Source organism: Notolepis coatsorum (genome assembly GCF_963971535.1).
Source record: "Notolepis coatsorum genome assembly, chromosome: 3".
Classification (NCBI taxonomy): domain Eukaryota; kingdom Metazoa; phylum Chordata; class Actinopteri; order Aulopiformes; family Paralepididae; genus Notolepis; species Notolepis coatsorum.
This window is the reverse complement of record NC_140167.1, coordinates 72,231,639-72,251,001: the sequence shown is the minus strand read 5'-3', so window position 1 is coordinate 72,251,001 and position 19,363 is coordinate 72,231,639. Positions and strand designations below refer to the sequence as shown.

Genomic DNA, 19,363 nt, shown 5'->3' with positions numbered 1-19,363 from the left:
ACGCGCTTTCGTTTCAATGATAGTCTCCACACCTTCAGTTCCGTTGTCAGATACCACAGATATCCGATTTATTTAGAAAAGTATCTTTACATTGAAGATGGGACCAAAGCGATCCAAAAACGTTCTTAAGTGATCCAAAACTATCAGAAGCGATCCTATAAGCGGTCAGAAAACTGTGTGCCCTTTCCCCGTTCTACACCCCCCCAGCTGATTCCCATCACCAATTTATGCCCTCAGCTGCGCAGTGGCTGGTCTGCCTCGCCAGGTGAACCACCACAATACAACTGAGAATAGGCCAACACTGGGCAAGCATTCCCCTTTAGGCTACACAGAAATCATAACATTCACATTTAAATCATACCCTTCTATTTGATATAATAATAATAATAATAATAATAATAATAATAATAATAATAATAATAATAATAATAATAATAATAATAATAATAATAATAATAATAATAATCCATAACCAAAACACTCATATGGCCCTTACACCGGCCCCTAATTGTGTCTACACAATTACAAAACAAATAACATGGTCAGGTGAGTGTTCATTATAGCTGGCAATTCTTCTTTGATTCCAGTAGTAGGCAAAGCTTATTGATTGGCCGCTGTAGCACATTGGTCTTGGTTTTCACCCTGACACTTCATACTAAGCCTTTGTCATCTGGAAAGGTTTCCAGGACCGTCCAAGCGGCCAGGAATTCCTGAGCGCTGTGTCGTCCACTATAATGGATATGATAATGTTCATTCAAAAGTCCATATTCTAGTCTTCTGGACATTCCTTGTTACAAAATAACAAATCTTCAAGTCGATGATTAATTCATAACTTAAAAAGAGTCCATAATAAACTTAAATGCCTTGATGATGCATGTTCCATGGTCTTAATTGGGTATTATTGTCGTGTGATCAATACACCAATACATCATGTTCACATTCTTGTGTTTGTGTTTCCTTTTCTCAAGTCAAGACCTTAGCTTACTCTTGGTCAGCCTCTCCCATACCCTACCAAAGTGGGCTGCAGGGGGGGGGGGGGGGGGTTGAGAATCCACAATCCACCTCACTCCAGAGTTTGCCATGGTGGTGCCTTGGAATGATGAATCAAACACCACTCATGTTGTCTTCTCTTTCTTTCTTTTATGATACACCCTGTAATGGAGTATGTACCAGACATGGCCATCTTTCCTGCTTAGCTCTTGAAGAGGTACATTCTCTGTGCTCTTAGATACGCCAGTCTTCTCTCTCCTCTTAGATCTTCCAGTCTTTTCTCTGCTCTGAGATCTTCCAGACTTGTCTTTGCTCTTAGATCTTCCAGAGTTGTCTTTGCTCTTAGATCTTCCAGACTTGTCTTTCCTCTTAAATCTTCCAGACTTGTCTTTTCCGTCCACCACTACTCCTTTCTTGTTCTTTGTCTTCTTGGGCTTGATGTCCTCTTCTTCATCCGGTTTGCTTTTCTTGACCTTCTTGTCATTTTTGGTCTTGATTTTCTTAGGTTTGAAGTCGATTCCTGCCACATCATCTCGCTCCCTCTTCAGAGACTTCTGGTGTTTAGGAGAGTGGTAGAGGTCTTCTTCATGCTCAGACTTCATATTCACACGTGGAGAACTGCCAAAGCCATTCTCTTCCTTCTTGATGTTGCCGTCAAGGGACTTCACCTTCTCCTCCTTTCTCTTGTCCTTATGCTTGTCCTTGTCCTTATGTGTATCTGTGCTGCCATCTTTGTGCTCTGCATCCTTCCTGAGCTTCTTTTGCAGGTGCGTGAAAACCGGAGTCACCTGTGGCTTGGTGGCGGCTGTCTGCTGCTGTTTCAGCTGTTGTCTTTGCTGCACCCTCTGCTGCTTCTTCAGCTGGGCCTGGCTCACCACAGGCTTCGGGGTTGGTGCCGTCTGGACCTGGTTCTTCTGCTGGTTCTGCTGAGCCTGGAGGACCAGGCTCTGGGCTAGCTTCAGCTGGTTCTGCTGCTGCTTCGCCAGCTTCTGCTGAGCTAGCTTCTGCTGAGCTAGCTTCTCCTGAGCTAGCCTCTCCTGAGCTAGCGTCTCCTGAGCTAGCATCTCCTCAGCTAGCGTCTCCTGTGCCAGCTTCTTCTGAGCTAGCATCTGCTGTGCCAGCTTCTCCTGAGCTAGCGTCTGCTGTGCCAGCTTCTCTTGAGCTAGCATCTGCTGCTGCTGCTACTGTTGTTGTTGTTGTAGAGACACGAGGTAGGCCCTCTCCTGTTGAAGTTGTCTCTGCAACCACTCCGCCTGCTGCTGCTCCTCAATCCGTTTACGCTTGTACTTCTGCTCTCTCTCCGAGTGCCTCCTCTCCTCCTCTCTTCTCAGCTGCTCTTTGGCCCATGCAGGTTTGTCACTTGGGTTGACAGAGTCTTTATAGTGGTAAAGCTGTTTCTTGTCAGCCGGTCTGGCCTCCTGTTGCTGTTGCTGCTGGCTAATGAGCTGCTGGAGCTGCTGTGAGGGTGGCTGGCTAATGAGCTGCTGGAGCTGCTGTGAGGGTGGCTGGATAATGAGCTGCTGGAGCTGCTGTGAGGGTGGCTGGAATGTCTGTAGACCTTCTGAGACCTTCTCAGCCTTTAATTTAGCATCCTTTAGATTTAATTCAGCCTTTAATTCAGCCTTTAATTTAGCCTCCTGCAGCTTTAATTTATCCTTTAATTCAAAACGTTTCAGTACTTTGATTTTGGCCGTTGATGCAGCTATGTCTGTATCCAAGTCAAGTTTCTCCCTCTCAGCCTTTAATTCAGCCCTTAATTTAGCCTTCTTTAGATCCAGAGATTGTCTGGCTGAAAGTGCAGTGGCCTTTAATTTAGCCTCTAATTCAGTCCTTAATTTAGTCACCTGCAGATTTAATTCAGTCTCCTTTAGACTAAATTCAGCCTTTAATTGATCCAGAGATTGTCTGGCTGAAAGTGCAGTGGCCTTTAATGCTGAAACGCTATCCTCTGGTCTTAGTTCATTTTCCGCGCCCGTCAAATTCATGTTATCCATCCCAGAATCCGACATCTTAGCTTATATTTATTCGCCAATTTGTAACACAACTGTTTAATTAATTTATATCCAACAGCGCCGTGTGCACGCGCAACGTACGTAGTTCATTGATACTCTTTACTCACGAACGCTCCATTGATGTCCTCGGGATGATTCACTCGCTGTATGGGTGGTTCCTTTCCAATGCCGTGGTTGATCGATTCCTTCCTTTCCAACGGCGTGGTTGATCGATTCCTTTTTTCGATCACAGCGTTTTCCAACCTTCTTTCACCAAACAAAACCAGTTTCCTTCTGCTGGCTTCCTCTTGTCACTTATTGAAGCGCGCCTCTGCCTGGGATCGCTTCAATAACCTGCGAGTTCTCTTGTCACTTATTGAAGCGTGCCTCTGCCTGGGATCGCTTCAACAACCTGCGAGTTCTCTCTTGTCAGTCGCTTATTGAAGCGCACCTCTGCCTGGGTTCGCTTCAATAACAGCTAGTTTTCTGACTTAATGTAGTGGCCTCTGCCTGGGTCCGCTTCTAGTGGTAGTCGGGGAGGTATTCCGTACGCGCTTTCGTTTCAATGATAGTCTCCACACCTTCAGTTCCGTTGTCAGATACCACAGATATCCGATTTATTTAGAAAAGTATCTTTACATTGAAGATGGGACCAAAGCGATCCAAAACGTTCCTAAGTGATCCAAAACTATCAGAGGCGATCCTATAAGCGGTCAGAAAACTGTGTGCCCTTTCCCCGTTCTACACTCCCCCAGCTGATTCCCATCACCAATTTATGCCCTCAGCTGCGCAGTGGCTGGTCTGCCTCGCCAGGTGAACCACCACAATACAACTGAGAATAGGCCAACACTGGGAAAGCATTCCCCTTTAGGCTACACAGAACTCATAACATTCACATTTAAATCATATCCTTCTATTTGATATAATAATAATAATAATGATAATAATAATAATAATAATAATAATAATAATAATAATAATAATAATAATAATAATAATAATAATAATAATAATCCATAACCAAAACACTCATATGGCCCTTACATATAGACAGTTACAGAAATTAAGGCCTGCCTCTTATATAAGCCTCTCTCTAATAAAGGCCTGGTGCTCTTTGCAGCTGAGGTAAATACAAGACCCGTCCAATATTAGAGGAAATACGGTACTCGTTGTTGGCGTAGACCGAGTTAAGCCTGATCGGTGCGGTACCGGTACAAAATGTATATCACGTCATAAATAGATCAATACAGTCCGTATTAATTAATGTTGTGTTTCTTTTTCAAATGTAGCCAAGAGTAAAGACCCTAACCCTATCAAAACAGCAGTCAACGTGTATATTTTCAGCACTACGTTTGTTTACCAATGATTTGAAGTGTTAAGTGTTTTTTTTAAGTGTTTTAAGCTAAATATGAGTGTATAAATATCTCTGCGCATCCCGGCGGAAACCTGATGAATTAGATGCGAGGAAATGGCGATTCAAGTTTGTAGTCCTAAGAGAGAGGGAGACCCAGCTGCTTGACGTGAAAATAATTTGTTTACGTTATTTTCATCATTATATCTCACGGGTCGAACAAACCTGAACATTATTGCCATAAAATAGAACATACTTTGTTTCTTTACCTTTCTGTGAAAGTCTAGAAAAGAAACGCGTTGCAAAAGTTGTAACTGTACTTACAGTATATTTCATTCACGGTCTTTGCTGCCCTGTGACAGGCGCCTGGTGGTGCTAAATCCAGATTGAACTCTGCAATTGGAAAGAGGAGATTTGGCCCGATCCATAGATGTATGACTTGGCCATAATAAGATCATTTATAGGCCTGATATTCTATATTCTATATTCATATTTAAAATGGCATGTGTCCGGATGGCAAAATTCTGTACTGTACAGTATCTACAAAACTCCCTGTAAATCATTTGCTTAGATGTTTTGTACACTTGATCTCAAGAAGGTGCTCACGCCTGGTCAATGGTCTGGTTCACTGTCAAAGATGAAAAACGAAATAATAATAATTGATATTCTCCTTTGGTTCATTACAATTTACTCAAGCCTACTAACAGACACAATTTTTTTTTATGTTGTGGGACTTGTACAGCACTTTGTTCAACTTTGTCAGTGCTGTAAATTTTAAACCTTTTTAAATCTTAGACAAACGAAACACTTTGCTTTCATGAATCAAATTTAAAAAATGGGGGACCCTGATGTAAACAAGACGAAAGTCTTTCTCTGGTCTGCATCCCCTTAACAATTGTGTGTATTGAGCTGTACTGTATTGTACCCATTCTGCAATCTGTTAATAAAGTTTTCAATCAATCAATCAATCAATCAATCAATCAATCAATCATGAAATATTGTAAGCCGTCATTTGAGGCTTTATAAAAGCAGCACAATGAACACAAATCTGTCAGTGCCGAGTCCGACCTCATCTTAAATAACAAACAGCATTGCTTGTTGTAATTAACAAAGAGAGGCAGAGTTGATTTTGCAAAAAAATTATAATACATTTATTCTTTATTTTTATATATTCAAATTTTATTTTCATATTCGAATCCCATGCCCATCGAACGAAGCTTCGAAGTATTTAAGACAGCCCTAGTAACACACACACACACACACACACACACACACACACACACACACACACACACACATCCCGCAAATTCAGCTGCATCGCAAGGTGCAAGAGCAAGACTTCTGTTTGAGCTAGATTTCAGTTTCAGTGGCAAAAACAAACACTTTCAGTGGACGTACGTTACTTGGTAACCAAATTAAAATAAGAGGGAATTATTTTCACATGACATTATGACTGGAGAGATTTAAATATGTTGGACTTTTCCATGAGTGTGTAAATGGGCCCAAAATGTCATCCGCGCTGTGAAGCTCTTGACTGAGGCTTTACCACGAGCCTCAAGCTAGGCTGTATGTATTGATTTCAATGAGGAATGCTAATAATCTAAACAATCAGTAATGGTAGACAAAGGAGAAATGTCAATGCTTTCCCTCATAATATGACAAATGACTGGTTGACGGAAGAAAAGACATAGAATCAAATTCTATGATTCATAGGATTAATTTCAATGCCTAAATTCAATGTTAGCGTCCTGTAGTGACTTCAGGTTAGATTTGTCTTTGAGGAACATGTCGTAGTGATACAATGCACACTTAAAACAAGGAAACCTTAAAGGACAATCAGTTCCAGTCCAATTACACTTCATCTCAATACCTTAGATGGATACTTCCATCTATTCGTCCGTCCATCCATCCATCCATCCATCCATCCGTCCGTCCGTCCATCCATCCGTCCGTCCATCCGTCCGTCCGTCCGTCCGTCCATCCGTCCATCCATCCGTCCATCCATCCGTCCATTCACTCTTCCTTTGACGTGTGTTTTCTTTACAATTGTATCCAATTTTTTGTTTGTCCCACCACTTACTCTCCATGCTGCGTCAGCACTCTTGCTTTTACCCACTGGAATTCTCTCAGGTAACAACACCACCTACTGAACGCCCCTGGGCTGCTACTCTGTCAGGCTTCACCCAGTGTTAACCCTTATAGCCCAATTGGCTGATTATTCACAGGAAATAGTCAAATATAGGGCAGTTTAGGGCTGGGAGGTGTACGGAATATGAAGGTATACCGTCAGGGATCCATGCAAATGTATGGATCATTAGTATAACGCCGTCCTTGATGATATATATATATATTATAAAATACAATTTTTATTCTTTTTTAAATACATACTGCATATTTCCATTTTGAATGAAATAGCACCATGACAATTGTATTAACCTGTTAAGCTGCCTAACTAAATTAATTGTTTGGTTCCTGTTGGTTGTCAGTTAAGGCCATGGGTAGGTAGGAAATTTATAAAGAAAAAATCCCATGGCGAAAACTATGGATAGGGAATTTCTTTATTTAATTAAAATGTTCACAACAACATGGATGCATGTACTCTGCCAGCATGTTTAATATCCATAATACTAAAGGTTAAATACAAAGACACTGTACTACAAAAGTACAATGTACAAAGGTAGTAGTATTAAAAATGCCACCCCTAAATACTACTCACTAAATGTCCTGACGTCAGAGAGCTGTGCAAATATGAAATACTTGCTTTTTATATAATCTCATTATTGACATGGACTGCACTTTTTGACAAACTTTTTTTCACTTTTCTTATTTTTCTTTACTCATAAAATAAATGTGGGTTGCACCCAAATCGGCAGGGTCGGTCGGCAACCGGAACCAAACCATTTATTTTGCATGGCCTAAGTCCCCAAATTTGGGGACCCTGCTGTTTTTAATCATAAATCTATCTATACAGACCGTATTAATTAATGTTGTGTTTCTTTTTCAAATGTAGCCAAGAGTAAAGACCTTAACCCTATCAAAAAAGCAGTCAAAGTGTATATTTTCAGCACTACGTTTGTTTACCGATGTTTTTAAGATTTACCGAAAATAAGAATTTATCTAACAAATTCTAATTCTATTTCTCTTTTATCGTAAAACCGAGAGGAAATGACTAAATCCAGATTTAACACTGCCATTGGAAAGAGGCGCTTTCCCCCTATCCATAGATGTATGATTTGGCCATAATAAGGTCAAGGTCAAGTTCAAGGTCAAATATGAATTTATAATTAAAATGGATTATAATTTATTACTGTATCTACAAATCCTTCTGTTTAATCATCTTCCCTTTATTAATTTGCTTAGATTATTTTGTACACTTGATCTCAAGAAGGTGCTGAATGAGCTCAGTGAGCGTAATCAAAATAACCTCAATGTTTTCATGGTGTTATTCACCGGCAAAGATGCAAAGAAGAATTATTATTTATATTCTCCTTTGTTTCATCACAATTTACTCAAGCCTAGTAACAGACACAATATTTCTGACACTGGGAATACATACCCCCAGGTCCCTAGATGTTCCTAGATACCAGGAACATGCAAATTGACCTTGTAGAAGTGGAGCAATCTTCCATTTACTTGGGCATGTACCTTTAGGCGGTATTTCTGAAAATAAGGCTACAGCTTAACAGGTAACGACATAAAGAACATAATATGTTTTGTCACCTTGTAATTCGGACTGGAAAACTAAATACTGTAAAAAATAATAATAATTTAAAAAGAAGAAGAAGAAGAAATACTGTCACTATTGTGATATGGCGTTTTGGCCCAGCAGTTATTTTATAATATTTGCCACTTGGTGGAGGCTTTTATCCAAAGTGTCTTACAGTACATTTTGAGTGAATCCATGGTTAACCTTCTGTAGTGTGGTAGTGAAAGGGTTAAGCCTGGTGTGTGGCGCCCAGAGGATATTGAATGCCTAACCCTGGCAGTGATAATGTTAGGCTCTACCCATTGGGCTACACAGGACCACATGGATGACATGAAAATGTTTTCTACACACCTATCTAGTATGTATGCAGATAACAGCCATTTGCAATCTCATTAAGCACTGAAACACCCTGTTTCCAGCAATGAAGTTAACCTCTGCCTCCTGAAGGACATGTTGAACCTGACACTGGGAATCTCCAAACCAAAGGACGTGTGATGTCATTAGGTACTAAGTCTGAAGCTGCTCCATAGACAGTGAACTGGGTAAGATGGTAAAGGTGACCCTGAGAGCACCCAGGGGAACGTTCTAGTTATACAGGTACATCTTCTCTTTCAGAACCGAGAACACTACTATAGAATAAAGCTCATTTGGTTATAACAATGTTTATTAAATAAACATTCTGTGGGTCCACAAATTCAGTTTCTCATTCATTGTCAGTGGAGCAACGCTTTATACTTGATGACATTGCAGGTGACTGTTTCTGGCTTTAGGAGAGAGTAGCTCTTGTTCACAACTATTGATTGAACTTTACCAGGCCATGGAGATAACGTATTGGAATTCCTGATTTGAGTGGTGTTCCCCATTAAATTCACTAATGTTAACTATATTAGCTAGCTAGCTTAGCTGGTTGATGACAGCTAGGTTTTCAGTTGCTAACATTACAATTGTACTAGGAATTGGATATAAAATGTTGCAGTATTGTTCCCCTTCAAATGACCAGTGAACTATATTAGCCCCTTCTCACATAAGCTACTGTAGCATGAAGTGGTATTAACGGATTCCTAGCGATCTCTACTTTCATAATGATACCATAATTTCGGCCGACATATTGGTTGCTTTGTGACCAGAGATAACTTATTGTGCTGTGGATCAGATTGAATCCCAGCCCCCCCCCCCCCGTGTCCGGAGTTGTGTGTGTCTCGCCCGTCCCCTGAATGGGGTCTAGAGACCGCAGTGTGGAGGATGTAACTGTGTGTGTTTACACCTGCGTGCGTCTCAGGGAGAAGTACACGTTGGAGCAGGACATCAGAGAGACAGAGGACGCCATCAGACACAAGACGGTGGAGGTGCAGGTGAGAGTCCTTTTAAAAACCAGCAATCTGTTTAAAAACATCCCGCTGGGTGCTTGTTTTTCAAGTTTTGTTTTATTTGTCACGTATAAAGTACATTACTTACAGTGAAATGCTTGGTTCTGTATGAGCCCCTGAGAATGTGCTTCATACAGTAAAAAAAAAAGTAACACTATACAAATATACAATATACAAACTAAAGTACAACCTAAAGTACAATGAAGTAAAAAATAAAATGCAGACAATGAGGTACAAAAATGCAAACTGAAAAGAAAATAAGCAAAATGCAAAAAATGTGTCAGGCCGAAAGGCACACTGCTTTTTTATTTTTTTTTATTATTATCTTCGACAATCCTGATGCAAAAAAATAGGTCCTGCAGCCTGTGAATAATTTATTCAAAAGGAAGATACAGATTTCTTAAAATGTTTATATTACAGTGTATCATCTTTTTTTGCCATACATTTTTTTATAATAACAATCATGAAAACCTTGATATTTCTGAGACTATAATCGTACCCTCAAAATCTCATATATTATTACTTGTATTATTGCACAATCGCTGCAGGCATGACCACCCGCATTTCACTGTATGCCCTGTGTATGCCATTACAAATAAAACTCTTGACTTGACTTAACTCACATATTGTGACATCATGACAAGCATACAGTCGTAACGTCATACTGAAACGTATTTCATTGTGAGTGAAAGGAGGCGTGCATGTTAACACCATGCACCTGTGTTGTGGTGGGTGTCCTCCAGGAGATGCAGAGCGACCTGGACAGAGAGGCAGCCAGCCTGCAGGAGCTGGAGGCACAGAGGCAGGATGCCCAGGAGCGGCTGGAGGAGATGGACCAGCAGAGACACAAGCTGGAGGACATGCTCAACCAAGTCCAAGTCAAGTGTCAAGAAGAGTCTCAGATGGTGAGAGAGAGGGGGGGGCAGACATACGGATGGATGGATAGGTGGATGGATGGATGGATGGATGGATGGATGGATGGATGGATGAGGGGTGGATGATGGATAGATAGATGGATGGATGGGTGATGGGTGCATAGAAGGATAATGGGTGGATAATGGATGATGGGTGGATGGATGGATGATGGGTGGATGTACACTTCCATAAAAACCAAGATGTGACCAACTTCCAAGATGATGAGTAAAGTTCTCTAGGAAGTCTATGGGATGACGTCGATACTAAGATGAGAGGCCAATCAACAATCAAAGTGCATTCGTCATGGTTACCATACGCTTTATGATGGCTTATAGCATGAGCCACTGTTGAAATATAATACCAATACATTACATCTACTTGATCACTGAGTTGCAAATGGGCCTGGAATTACTGAAGAAAATGATGCTGTGTGCAGAAACAACACTGTTTTACTGTTGGTGATAAGGACTGGTGTGATGGGTTGTGATTTACACCTGCCCTAGGGCGTGTGCACCTATTCAATCGTTAATTAAGAGTTAGGTTGTAATATGTTTCCGTGGTACAACCTCTTTTTATAAAACTTTAGTAATGCATAAATCAGGACTGCAGGGCTATAGGTTGTAACTAGATTACATTTGAACTTCCATACAGCGGGTGCAACAGGCCCCTGGGGAATTATTCCTTTGGCTGAGTTGTGTTGTTCTACTGAGATCACTTGGGCCTGAGGTCTGCACCTGTTCTGGCAACTCCGTTTGACCTCCGGGACATGTTGTTTTATATCTGGTACGGCCCGTGTTTCACTTGTTGTGTGTGGTGGGAGTGGCCGTTAAACGTGAAACAAATTAGTGCGAACAGGTCTCTCTCTCTCTCTCTCTCTCTCTCTCTCTCTCTCTCTCTCTCTCTCTCTCTCTCTCTCTCTCTCTCTCTCTCTCTCTCTCTCTCTCTCTCTTGCAAAAAGAGATTCATAATCTACCTGTATAAACAGAGGAGACATTTGATGAACTGAAAACATGACTCTTTCTCTCTACCTTTTCCTCGTTCCTCCTATTCACCCCCCTTTCGCTCTTCTCTCTTCCCTTTGACTCCTCTGTCTCCCCCCTCCTGTCTCTCCCTCCCTCCCTCCTCTCCTCTCCAGATCTCATCGCTCCAGGGCCAGATCCACTCCCAGGAGGAGGACCTCCAGAGCCAGGAGGAGGAGCTGAGCCGGGCCAAGGCCGACCTGGGCCGCCTGCAGCAGGAGGAGAGCCAGCTGGAGCAGAGCCTCACGGCCGGCAGGGTCCAGCTGGAGACCATCATCAAGTCCCTCAGGGCCACGCAGGACGAGATCAACCAGGTGAAAGGCCAGGAGGGGAGGGAGAGAGAGAGAGAGAGAGAGAGAGAGAGAGAGAGAGAGAGAGAGAGAGAGAGAGAGAGAGAGAGAGAGAGAGAGAGAGAGAGGTGGGAGATGGAGGTGGGAGAAACGGGGAGAGAGAGAGAGGGGTGAAAGAGAGGAAGAGATAAATGGAGAGAGAGAGAGAGAGAGAGAGAGAGGGGAGGGGGTGGAAGAGAGGAAGAGACAGGTGGGAGAAACAGAGAGAGAGGTGGAAGAGAGGAAGAGAGACTGATGGAGGTGGGAGAAACGGGGAGAGAGAGAGAGAGGTGGAAGAGACAGAGACAGTGATGGAGGTGGGAGAAAAACAGAGAGATAGGTGGAAGAGAGAGAGACAGAGAGAGGGGTGGAAGAGAGGAAGAGAAAGAGGGAGTGATGGAGTTGGGAGAAACAGAGAGAGAGTGAGAGAGAGAAACAGAGAGAGAGAGAGAGAGAGAGAGAGAGAGAGAGAGAGAGAGAGAGAGAGAGAGAGAGAGAGAGAGAGAGAGATGGAACTTGTAAGGTCTGCTCCTTCTTACAGTAAGCCATCTTCTACACACAGTTCTAGCGGGTTACTGAGTCTGACCAAGGTTTTGTTGATGTACAGCCATATGAAATATCGGTTAAAATAACCGCGGGTCTGACCCGCTAATTAAGAAAGTACTATGACTTTTAATCTACAAAGTATGGCTTTAATCCAAGTCTGGTGGTGACTACGGTGTTGAATGCTGAACTATAGTCAACGAACAGCATCCTCACATAGGACTTTTTTTCCTCCAGGTGGGTGAGGACACTGTGGAGTGTTGTGGCCATTGCATCATCTGTTTTGCTAATAAACAAAGGGTCTTTTTTGGTAATAGTCGCTACAGATTAATTCCTTAACGTGCTTCTCAAAGCATTTGCTCACTATGGCAGTGAGGGCAACAGGGCGCCAGTCATTTAGGCATGTTACCTTGCTCTTCTTTTGCATCAGAACAATGGTGGATGACTTGAAGCAGGAGAGTGAGAGGTTGAATCTGCGTATCTGTGAACACACCAGCCAAGCGCTACACACGCTCTGAGCACCCGGCTTGGGATGCGCTTGAACTCCTTGCGCATATCAGCCTCCACAATGACCGGAGCATTGTTATTCGGTCTCCATTTAACTGGTTCTGCGCCAAAAACGAGTATACTAGTTATTGCCGTCCAACCGTGGAGCGTCAACCACGAGTATACTCATTATTGGATCCGTTTTTCTTTTATTCGCTATTGCCATTCATAATTCATCGGGCAGCCTGTGCATGCTGTTCTGAATGTGTCTGAGCTGGCAGACGGTCTATACCGCCCTCTAACGCCTTCGGCCGCTATTGCACTCCATTTGAAACCATATAGTTTGTTTTCTGGGCCGAGCTGAGCCATGTGGGCGGGGTTTAAATACTCCGGCGAGGCAAGCACTTACAACGATGCATCAATTTTTTTTGCATTACATCAGAGACAAGGTAAGGACACTATATATCCAATCTTGCATTGATCTGATATTTCTTTTTCTCCCGCGATCAAAGCTGTCTGTGTGGAATGTGTGTGTGGTGTGTACCGTTGGTCACATCACAGCACCCCCCCCCCCCCCCCCCCCCGCTCCAAGCCCCATTTCATGAAGATTCGATAATCAGGCGAAAAATGACAACGTGATAACTTTGGATTTCACTAAAGGGCTATTTTCGCGTCTTTTCCTGGGATTACTCAGAATCACCCAAACTATACTCATATTCACAACGGTATCAAACGGAAATGTATGGATGAAAAAACAATCAGTTTTTTGCATGTTGACCAGAAGCAACTCACTGACAATCGACAGCGTTATTAGATCCATAGCTATAATATTTCATATAGTTTAAGGCTTTAAGCACTCGCAAACACGCATTCTCTCCATTGAACAAAGCGATGGCAGACAACGGCCCAATGACCGTAGCGCCCTCTGGCGTTCAATGTGTTAAGGTCCAATATTGTGTGTAGTCCTTGCCACACTACGTGAGTCTCTTATCTTTCTGTATTCCAGGTTGGCTGCTGGAAATCACTTTTGTATTCCCATATGGCTGTTTTTAATCATCCAACGACAGACTTGTGAGCCCGCTTTGACTGACTTTTTTGTTGTCAAGTTTGGGAGTTCAAGAGGGTAGTGAGATTCGGAACAGCCCTCCCCTTCTCACTCAACATAATCAACATCAGCTGTGCTGTACATAATCAGTATGTTATTATAACAAGCAGGAAACCGCCCAGACCCATGTGTAGGTGCAGCGTTCACTGAGAAAAGGTGGTGACAGCAGAGTAATAGCAGGTGCAGTCCAGAACAACAGGGATGTAAACTGTTAAGGTTCATCTAGCTCGACACGTCAGACCCATGGAACCTAGGCAAGCTAAACAATGTGTCATTCATCTGTAATATAATCCATTTTAAAAGTAGTTGTCCCAGGGCTGCAGGTATTTGAGGTTAGGGACTGGTGGGTAATTACGTGAGGGTGGGGGGTCGGGTACTGACTTACTCGGTTCCTGACTTCTGAAAGTGTGTGCTTCAAAGTCACCAGCAGGGGGCTGTGTTGTGTCACAAATGACACCCACTACCCACAGGTAATGCTGATAGTAACACTCATAGTTTTCCATTGCAGATTTCAAGGAAGTGAGGCTTGCTTTGACAGTTTCCATCCGTCTTTGCCAATGCACTGCATATTGATGACTGTGACTACGTCATTCGTAGTGTGCATCTATTGTCACAAGGTGGACTTTATTTAGGACGAGGTAATCCTCCACAACCCTGTCCGGATGGGTCAGATTGATTGATTGATGGAATTGATTGAAAACTTTATTAACAGATTGCAGAATGGGTACAATACAGTACAACTCAATACAAACAACTGCTAAGAGGATGCAGACCAGAAAAATACTTTTGTCTTGTTTACATCAGGGTCCCCCATTTTCAATTCATCAAGATATTTATGACATACAAGATATACAGTACTGTTTCATCAAGACATTTATGACATACAAGACATACAAATATACAGTACTGTTTAACACTTTCAACGCCAGGGATTAGTCTTATCGTAGCTAGAGCGCCAGCTATCTAGAGCCTATTTTCACTGTGCGTCACTATGTTTGCCGAGCTATATCTATATTCTATATTATAGCTATGGATACAATACTATGGTCATTTGACAGTAACTATCTTCTGTCCAAGATGCAAAAAAGAATACATTTTTTCATGAATACGTTCACGTGTTATCTCGTGGTGAATATTGTATAGTTTCAGAATTATCCCGGCTAATTCCAGAAAGCTGCGTAATGGGGCGCTATGTGAATTCTACTAAAGTCGTTGGCGTTTTTCACCTGGACACATTACTATTCCCAAATCAAAATGTATATAATACGTATTATGTTTCATCATGATGGCTTTCGTTTTGAACACCACACCCGCTGATCGGCCTGATAGGTATGAAATCATTGCAGGATCAAGCTGGAATTGACGTCAGATGTATGTGCCCGATGATATTATGCGCCCGGAGGGGTTTAAATGTAACACACGGTCTGGAACAGGGTTTCAAGCGTTCTTGATACTGATATCGATACTCGATACTAGCCAGTTTTGGCCAGTACTGCACTTTTTGGGTCTCTAGATGGCTTTCACTCGTAACATTGATATTAACACATTGGGTGCCAACGACGAGAAATCTCGTTGTTGGCCGCCATGCGTTGAGTGCCAATGACGAGAAATCTCGTTATTCAATCGTTATTTATTTTATTAGCGATATCCATTCATTTTTCATCCATCCAGCCTCACGTTATCATTGGGACTGGCTCTGAGCTCGAAAAGGGCAAATACCGCCCCCTATCGTCTCCCGGATGGTATTGCACCCATTGGAATGGAGTCAATGGGAATGCATCAGAAAAAAAAACTCCGGGCTCCACATTTTACTTCTGAGGCATGTAACCTGAGGCTACGTTTAGACAAGCGTTTTGTGACCAGAAACCGCAAAAGTCATCTTGCGGTTTCACTTTTAATTTTGCGTTTAGACTAGCGTTTTGGGGTGGAATTCTCTGTGCAGACGAGGCTGTAACAACGGAGAACCGCTGTCACACGATTGGCGCATATGTCACATGACGTGCTGTGAAGACCCGCCCTACTCTGCCTCTGATTCGCAGACTGTGGATGGGGAATGTGATTGGGCCAAAGCAGAGTCACTCACAGACAGTGGGTCCACTCACGCCGCGGGACAGATTCTTGTGTATTTAACCCTTTCACTGCCACACGACAGCCGGTTGTGTGATAGTAAAGGGTTAACCTTCTGTCGTGTGGCAGTGAAAGGGTTAAAAGTACTGCCAATGTAGCCTTCAGGTGATCTCCGTTGATATATTGTCAGACATACTTGCTTTGTTTACGTCTCGGCTACTGGCGCATACCTGCTACCTGTGACGTAAGCAGTACGCGCGACCAGAGCCGTGACAACCCTTTCGTCATCGTTTTAACAGATTTATACGGTTTAACAGTTTAGACGAGAGCGCAAAGCTTTTGCGTTTCTAGGAATTCCACCCTGGAAGGTAGTCTCACTTTTTTGCGGTTTCACCCCGTAAAAACGCTGTTTCCGTATAAACGAAAGGCACATCCGAAAAAATATTTTTGCGGATTCACCTGCTAGCGTTTCCGTCTAAACGGGGCCTGAGACTATTGCATCCACTGAGGGAACTGGAAGAAGCGTTGATTATGTGTTTCGAGGTATAACGTTGGATCAATAAACGCGATCGATATTTGGAATGGCGATCAGGAATTGGATTAATCTTTTTGCAGAACATCTGATGTGAGGTAAGGACTTTATTTTACCAGTATTGGGTTAATCAGAGTTTTTTTTTCACACCGTTCACAACGTGTCTCCTATGTGTGTATGTGTGTGTGCGTAACGTTAGCGCCAGTCAGGGCATAGATAATCGATTTTTCAGCCCGCTTCTCTAGCGTGCATAAGTACACATATACTATCGATAATCTAGCATTTATTTGAAAACGATTCATAAATAGGCCGAAAAATGACAACGTGTTTTGTGTATTCCAGTAAAGAGCTATTTTCGTGGATTTTTCTGGAATCACTCGAAATCTTCAAAACTATACTCATATTCTAAACGGTATAAAACGGAAATGTACTGATGAAAAAACTATCCGTTTTGTACATGTTGACTGCAAGCAAGTCATTGATAAGCGACGGGTGTATTAGACACATAGCCAAGATATAGTTTATGCGTTCGCAAATGTGTTCGTCCTCTCATTGACTAAAGCGCTGGCACTCAAGCGATAAATCGCGCACCCCCTGCTGGCAACCAATGTGTTAAGATCGAATAAAAGAAAACACGATCTTCAATCGTCTTCAATAAGGTCAACTTTTGGGGGTTTTATGCTTAATATTATGTTTTTATGTATTATGCAGTCACTACCGAAAGACTGGGTGTTTTGTAAAAACATTAAGTATATTGAGTTATAAACTAAAATCAGTTATGATACTGATTGGGTAAATGTACGTTCAATTTCATCAATCATTAACTTGCATTTTGTTATGCATTTTAAATGTGAAAACCTTCAAGAAAGATTTTCAAAAATACTCTTTAGAGAAGGGAAGGAAACACAATCGTAACAGGTTAATATAATACCTTTTTACTATAGTGTATTACTATATGTTTCGGTAGTGACAATTTTTGGGAGAGGAAAAACATTCCAAAATATTCTGAAAATACAATATAAAAATGTCCGGTACGCTCACTAGATATATACTTTAGATATGGTACAATATATATTCTGACAATGTTTTGGGAATAAACATACAAAATTCGCCATCGGTTGTGTGATTTGATTTGATTTGATTTTTTGATTTGATTTGAAGTCTTTATTTCGAACATGCAATGAATACAACAAACAATAACAAAAAAGAAAAACAACTCAATCTGCATGTTCGAAAAGGAGTAGGAAGAAGTATACACTTATTTAATCCTACCCCTTTTCCACTACTCAAATGAGTGTACTATTTTAAACATAAAAAAGAAAAGAAAAGAAAAGAAAAAAAAAATATATATATATATATATATATATATGCAAAACAAAAAACAAAAACTATATATGTATAAAATAAAATAAAATATAAACAAAATAAAAATGTAAACACCTGTGAATATCAAGTCCCTTCTTCATCCCTGTACCTTGTGAACATAATTTCCTTATACATCAGTTTGAATTGTCTCATGTTTGGACATTGCTTTAACACCACATTAAGACTGTTCCACAGTTTCACTCCACATATTGAGATGCAGTGTTTTCTCATGGTAGTGATAGTAAAGGGTTAACCTTCTGTCGTGCGGCAGTGAAAGGGTTAACCGGATGTTGTGTGGCAGTGAAAGGGTTAACCGTTTTGGTAGTGCGGCAGTGAAAGGGTTAACAGAACATCTGAGAACATATGCATTTATATTTTTATTATATGGCTGATCACAAGCCCTTTATAACATACAGAGTGGCAAAACAGCATCACTGAACGTGTGTTCCATCAATTATCCCCACGATACCGGGGTAGCCTACTGCTTTTCTTTCGTTGTGTGCACATGTCCAAGGGGAAGGAAATAAATAATGAATTGGAGCCGTGAAAGACTGCTAATGGAAGGTTATTATGATAAATGATCACTGATGAATTGATACATTTAGCCGGTTGGCAAATATCATATAGGCTGTGATCACCTTCATCAAAGGCATGACAGCATTGCACCTTGGAGTGGGAGACAATATCTACACAAAGCACTAACACTATAGTAACAATATCTACACAAAGCTCTAACACTATAGTAACAATATCTACTGTACACAAAGCACTAACATTATAGGCAGCTATTACTGTAAAATAATAGTCTGTACCACTCTGTCATTCAACAATTAAAACTGATATAGGTATATGCAAGTCCTCTCCTCTACTCTTACCAGTTTTCCAGTAACAGTAAATAACACTTATCTTTAGTGGGAATTAAACCTATCTTTAAAGGAAAACTCCAACATTTTGGGAAATTAGCTTATTCAACATCTTCCCTGGAGTTAGACAAGAAGATACATACCTTTTTCATCTCTCTGCATGCATTGGGCTTAGGGAACGCCTGGACCGTTAGCCTAGCTTAGCTCACTGGAAGTGGGGCAAACATCTAGCCTATTCACTACAGTCAGGAAATATACTCCAAATACAATCAAAATACAACTCCCAAACGTTCCTGTAAACATGTTGTGACCTGTGTATTTACCACGTCACACAAGTCACACGAGTCTCCCAGTCACACAAGTCACACGAGTCTCCCAGTCACACAAGTCTCCCAGTCATACAAGTCTCCCAGACACACAAGTCTCCCAGTCACATGAGTCTCCCAGTCACACAAGTCTCCCAGTTACACAAGTCTCCCAGTCACACAAGTCACAAGACATGGGTTCATGAGGAAGAATAATAACGATAATCTAGCGTTGATTTCAGAAAGATTCGATAATCAGGCGAAAAATTACAACGTGATAAGTAGATTTACCTAAAGGGCTATTATCGCGTCTTTTCCTGGGATTACTAAGAATCACCAAAACTATACTCATTTTCAAAACGGTATAAAACGGAAATGTACGGAAGAAAAAACAATCAGTTTTTTGCATGTTGACCAGAAGCAACTCAC

The 19,363-nt window shown here is 41.6% G+C and overlaps 1 protein-coding gene across 1 annotated transcript in view; it reads left to right on the top strand.

The window, feature by feature from the left end:
- eps15l1a (epidermal growth factor receptor pathway substrate 15-like 1a) overlaps nt 1-19,363 on the top strand; it is a gene marked incomplete at both ends in the record, with an annotated part of 148,269 nt that overhangs the window by 74,697 nt on the left and 54,209 nt on the right. The window contains 3 exons of the mRNA XM_084309500.1: nt 9,318-9,390; nt 10,149-10,310; nt 11,456-11,653. Coding sequence (XP_084165626.1) covers nt 9,318-9,390; nt 10,149-10,310; nt 11,456-11,653 — 433 coding nt within the window. The remainder of the gene's footprint in view (nt 1-9,317; nt 9,391-10,148; nt 10,311-11,455; nt 11,654-19,363) is intronic.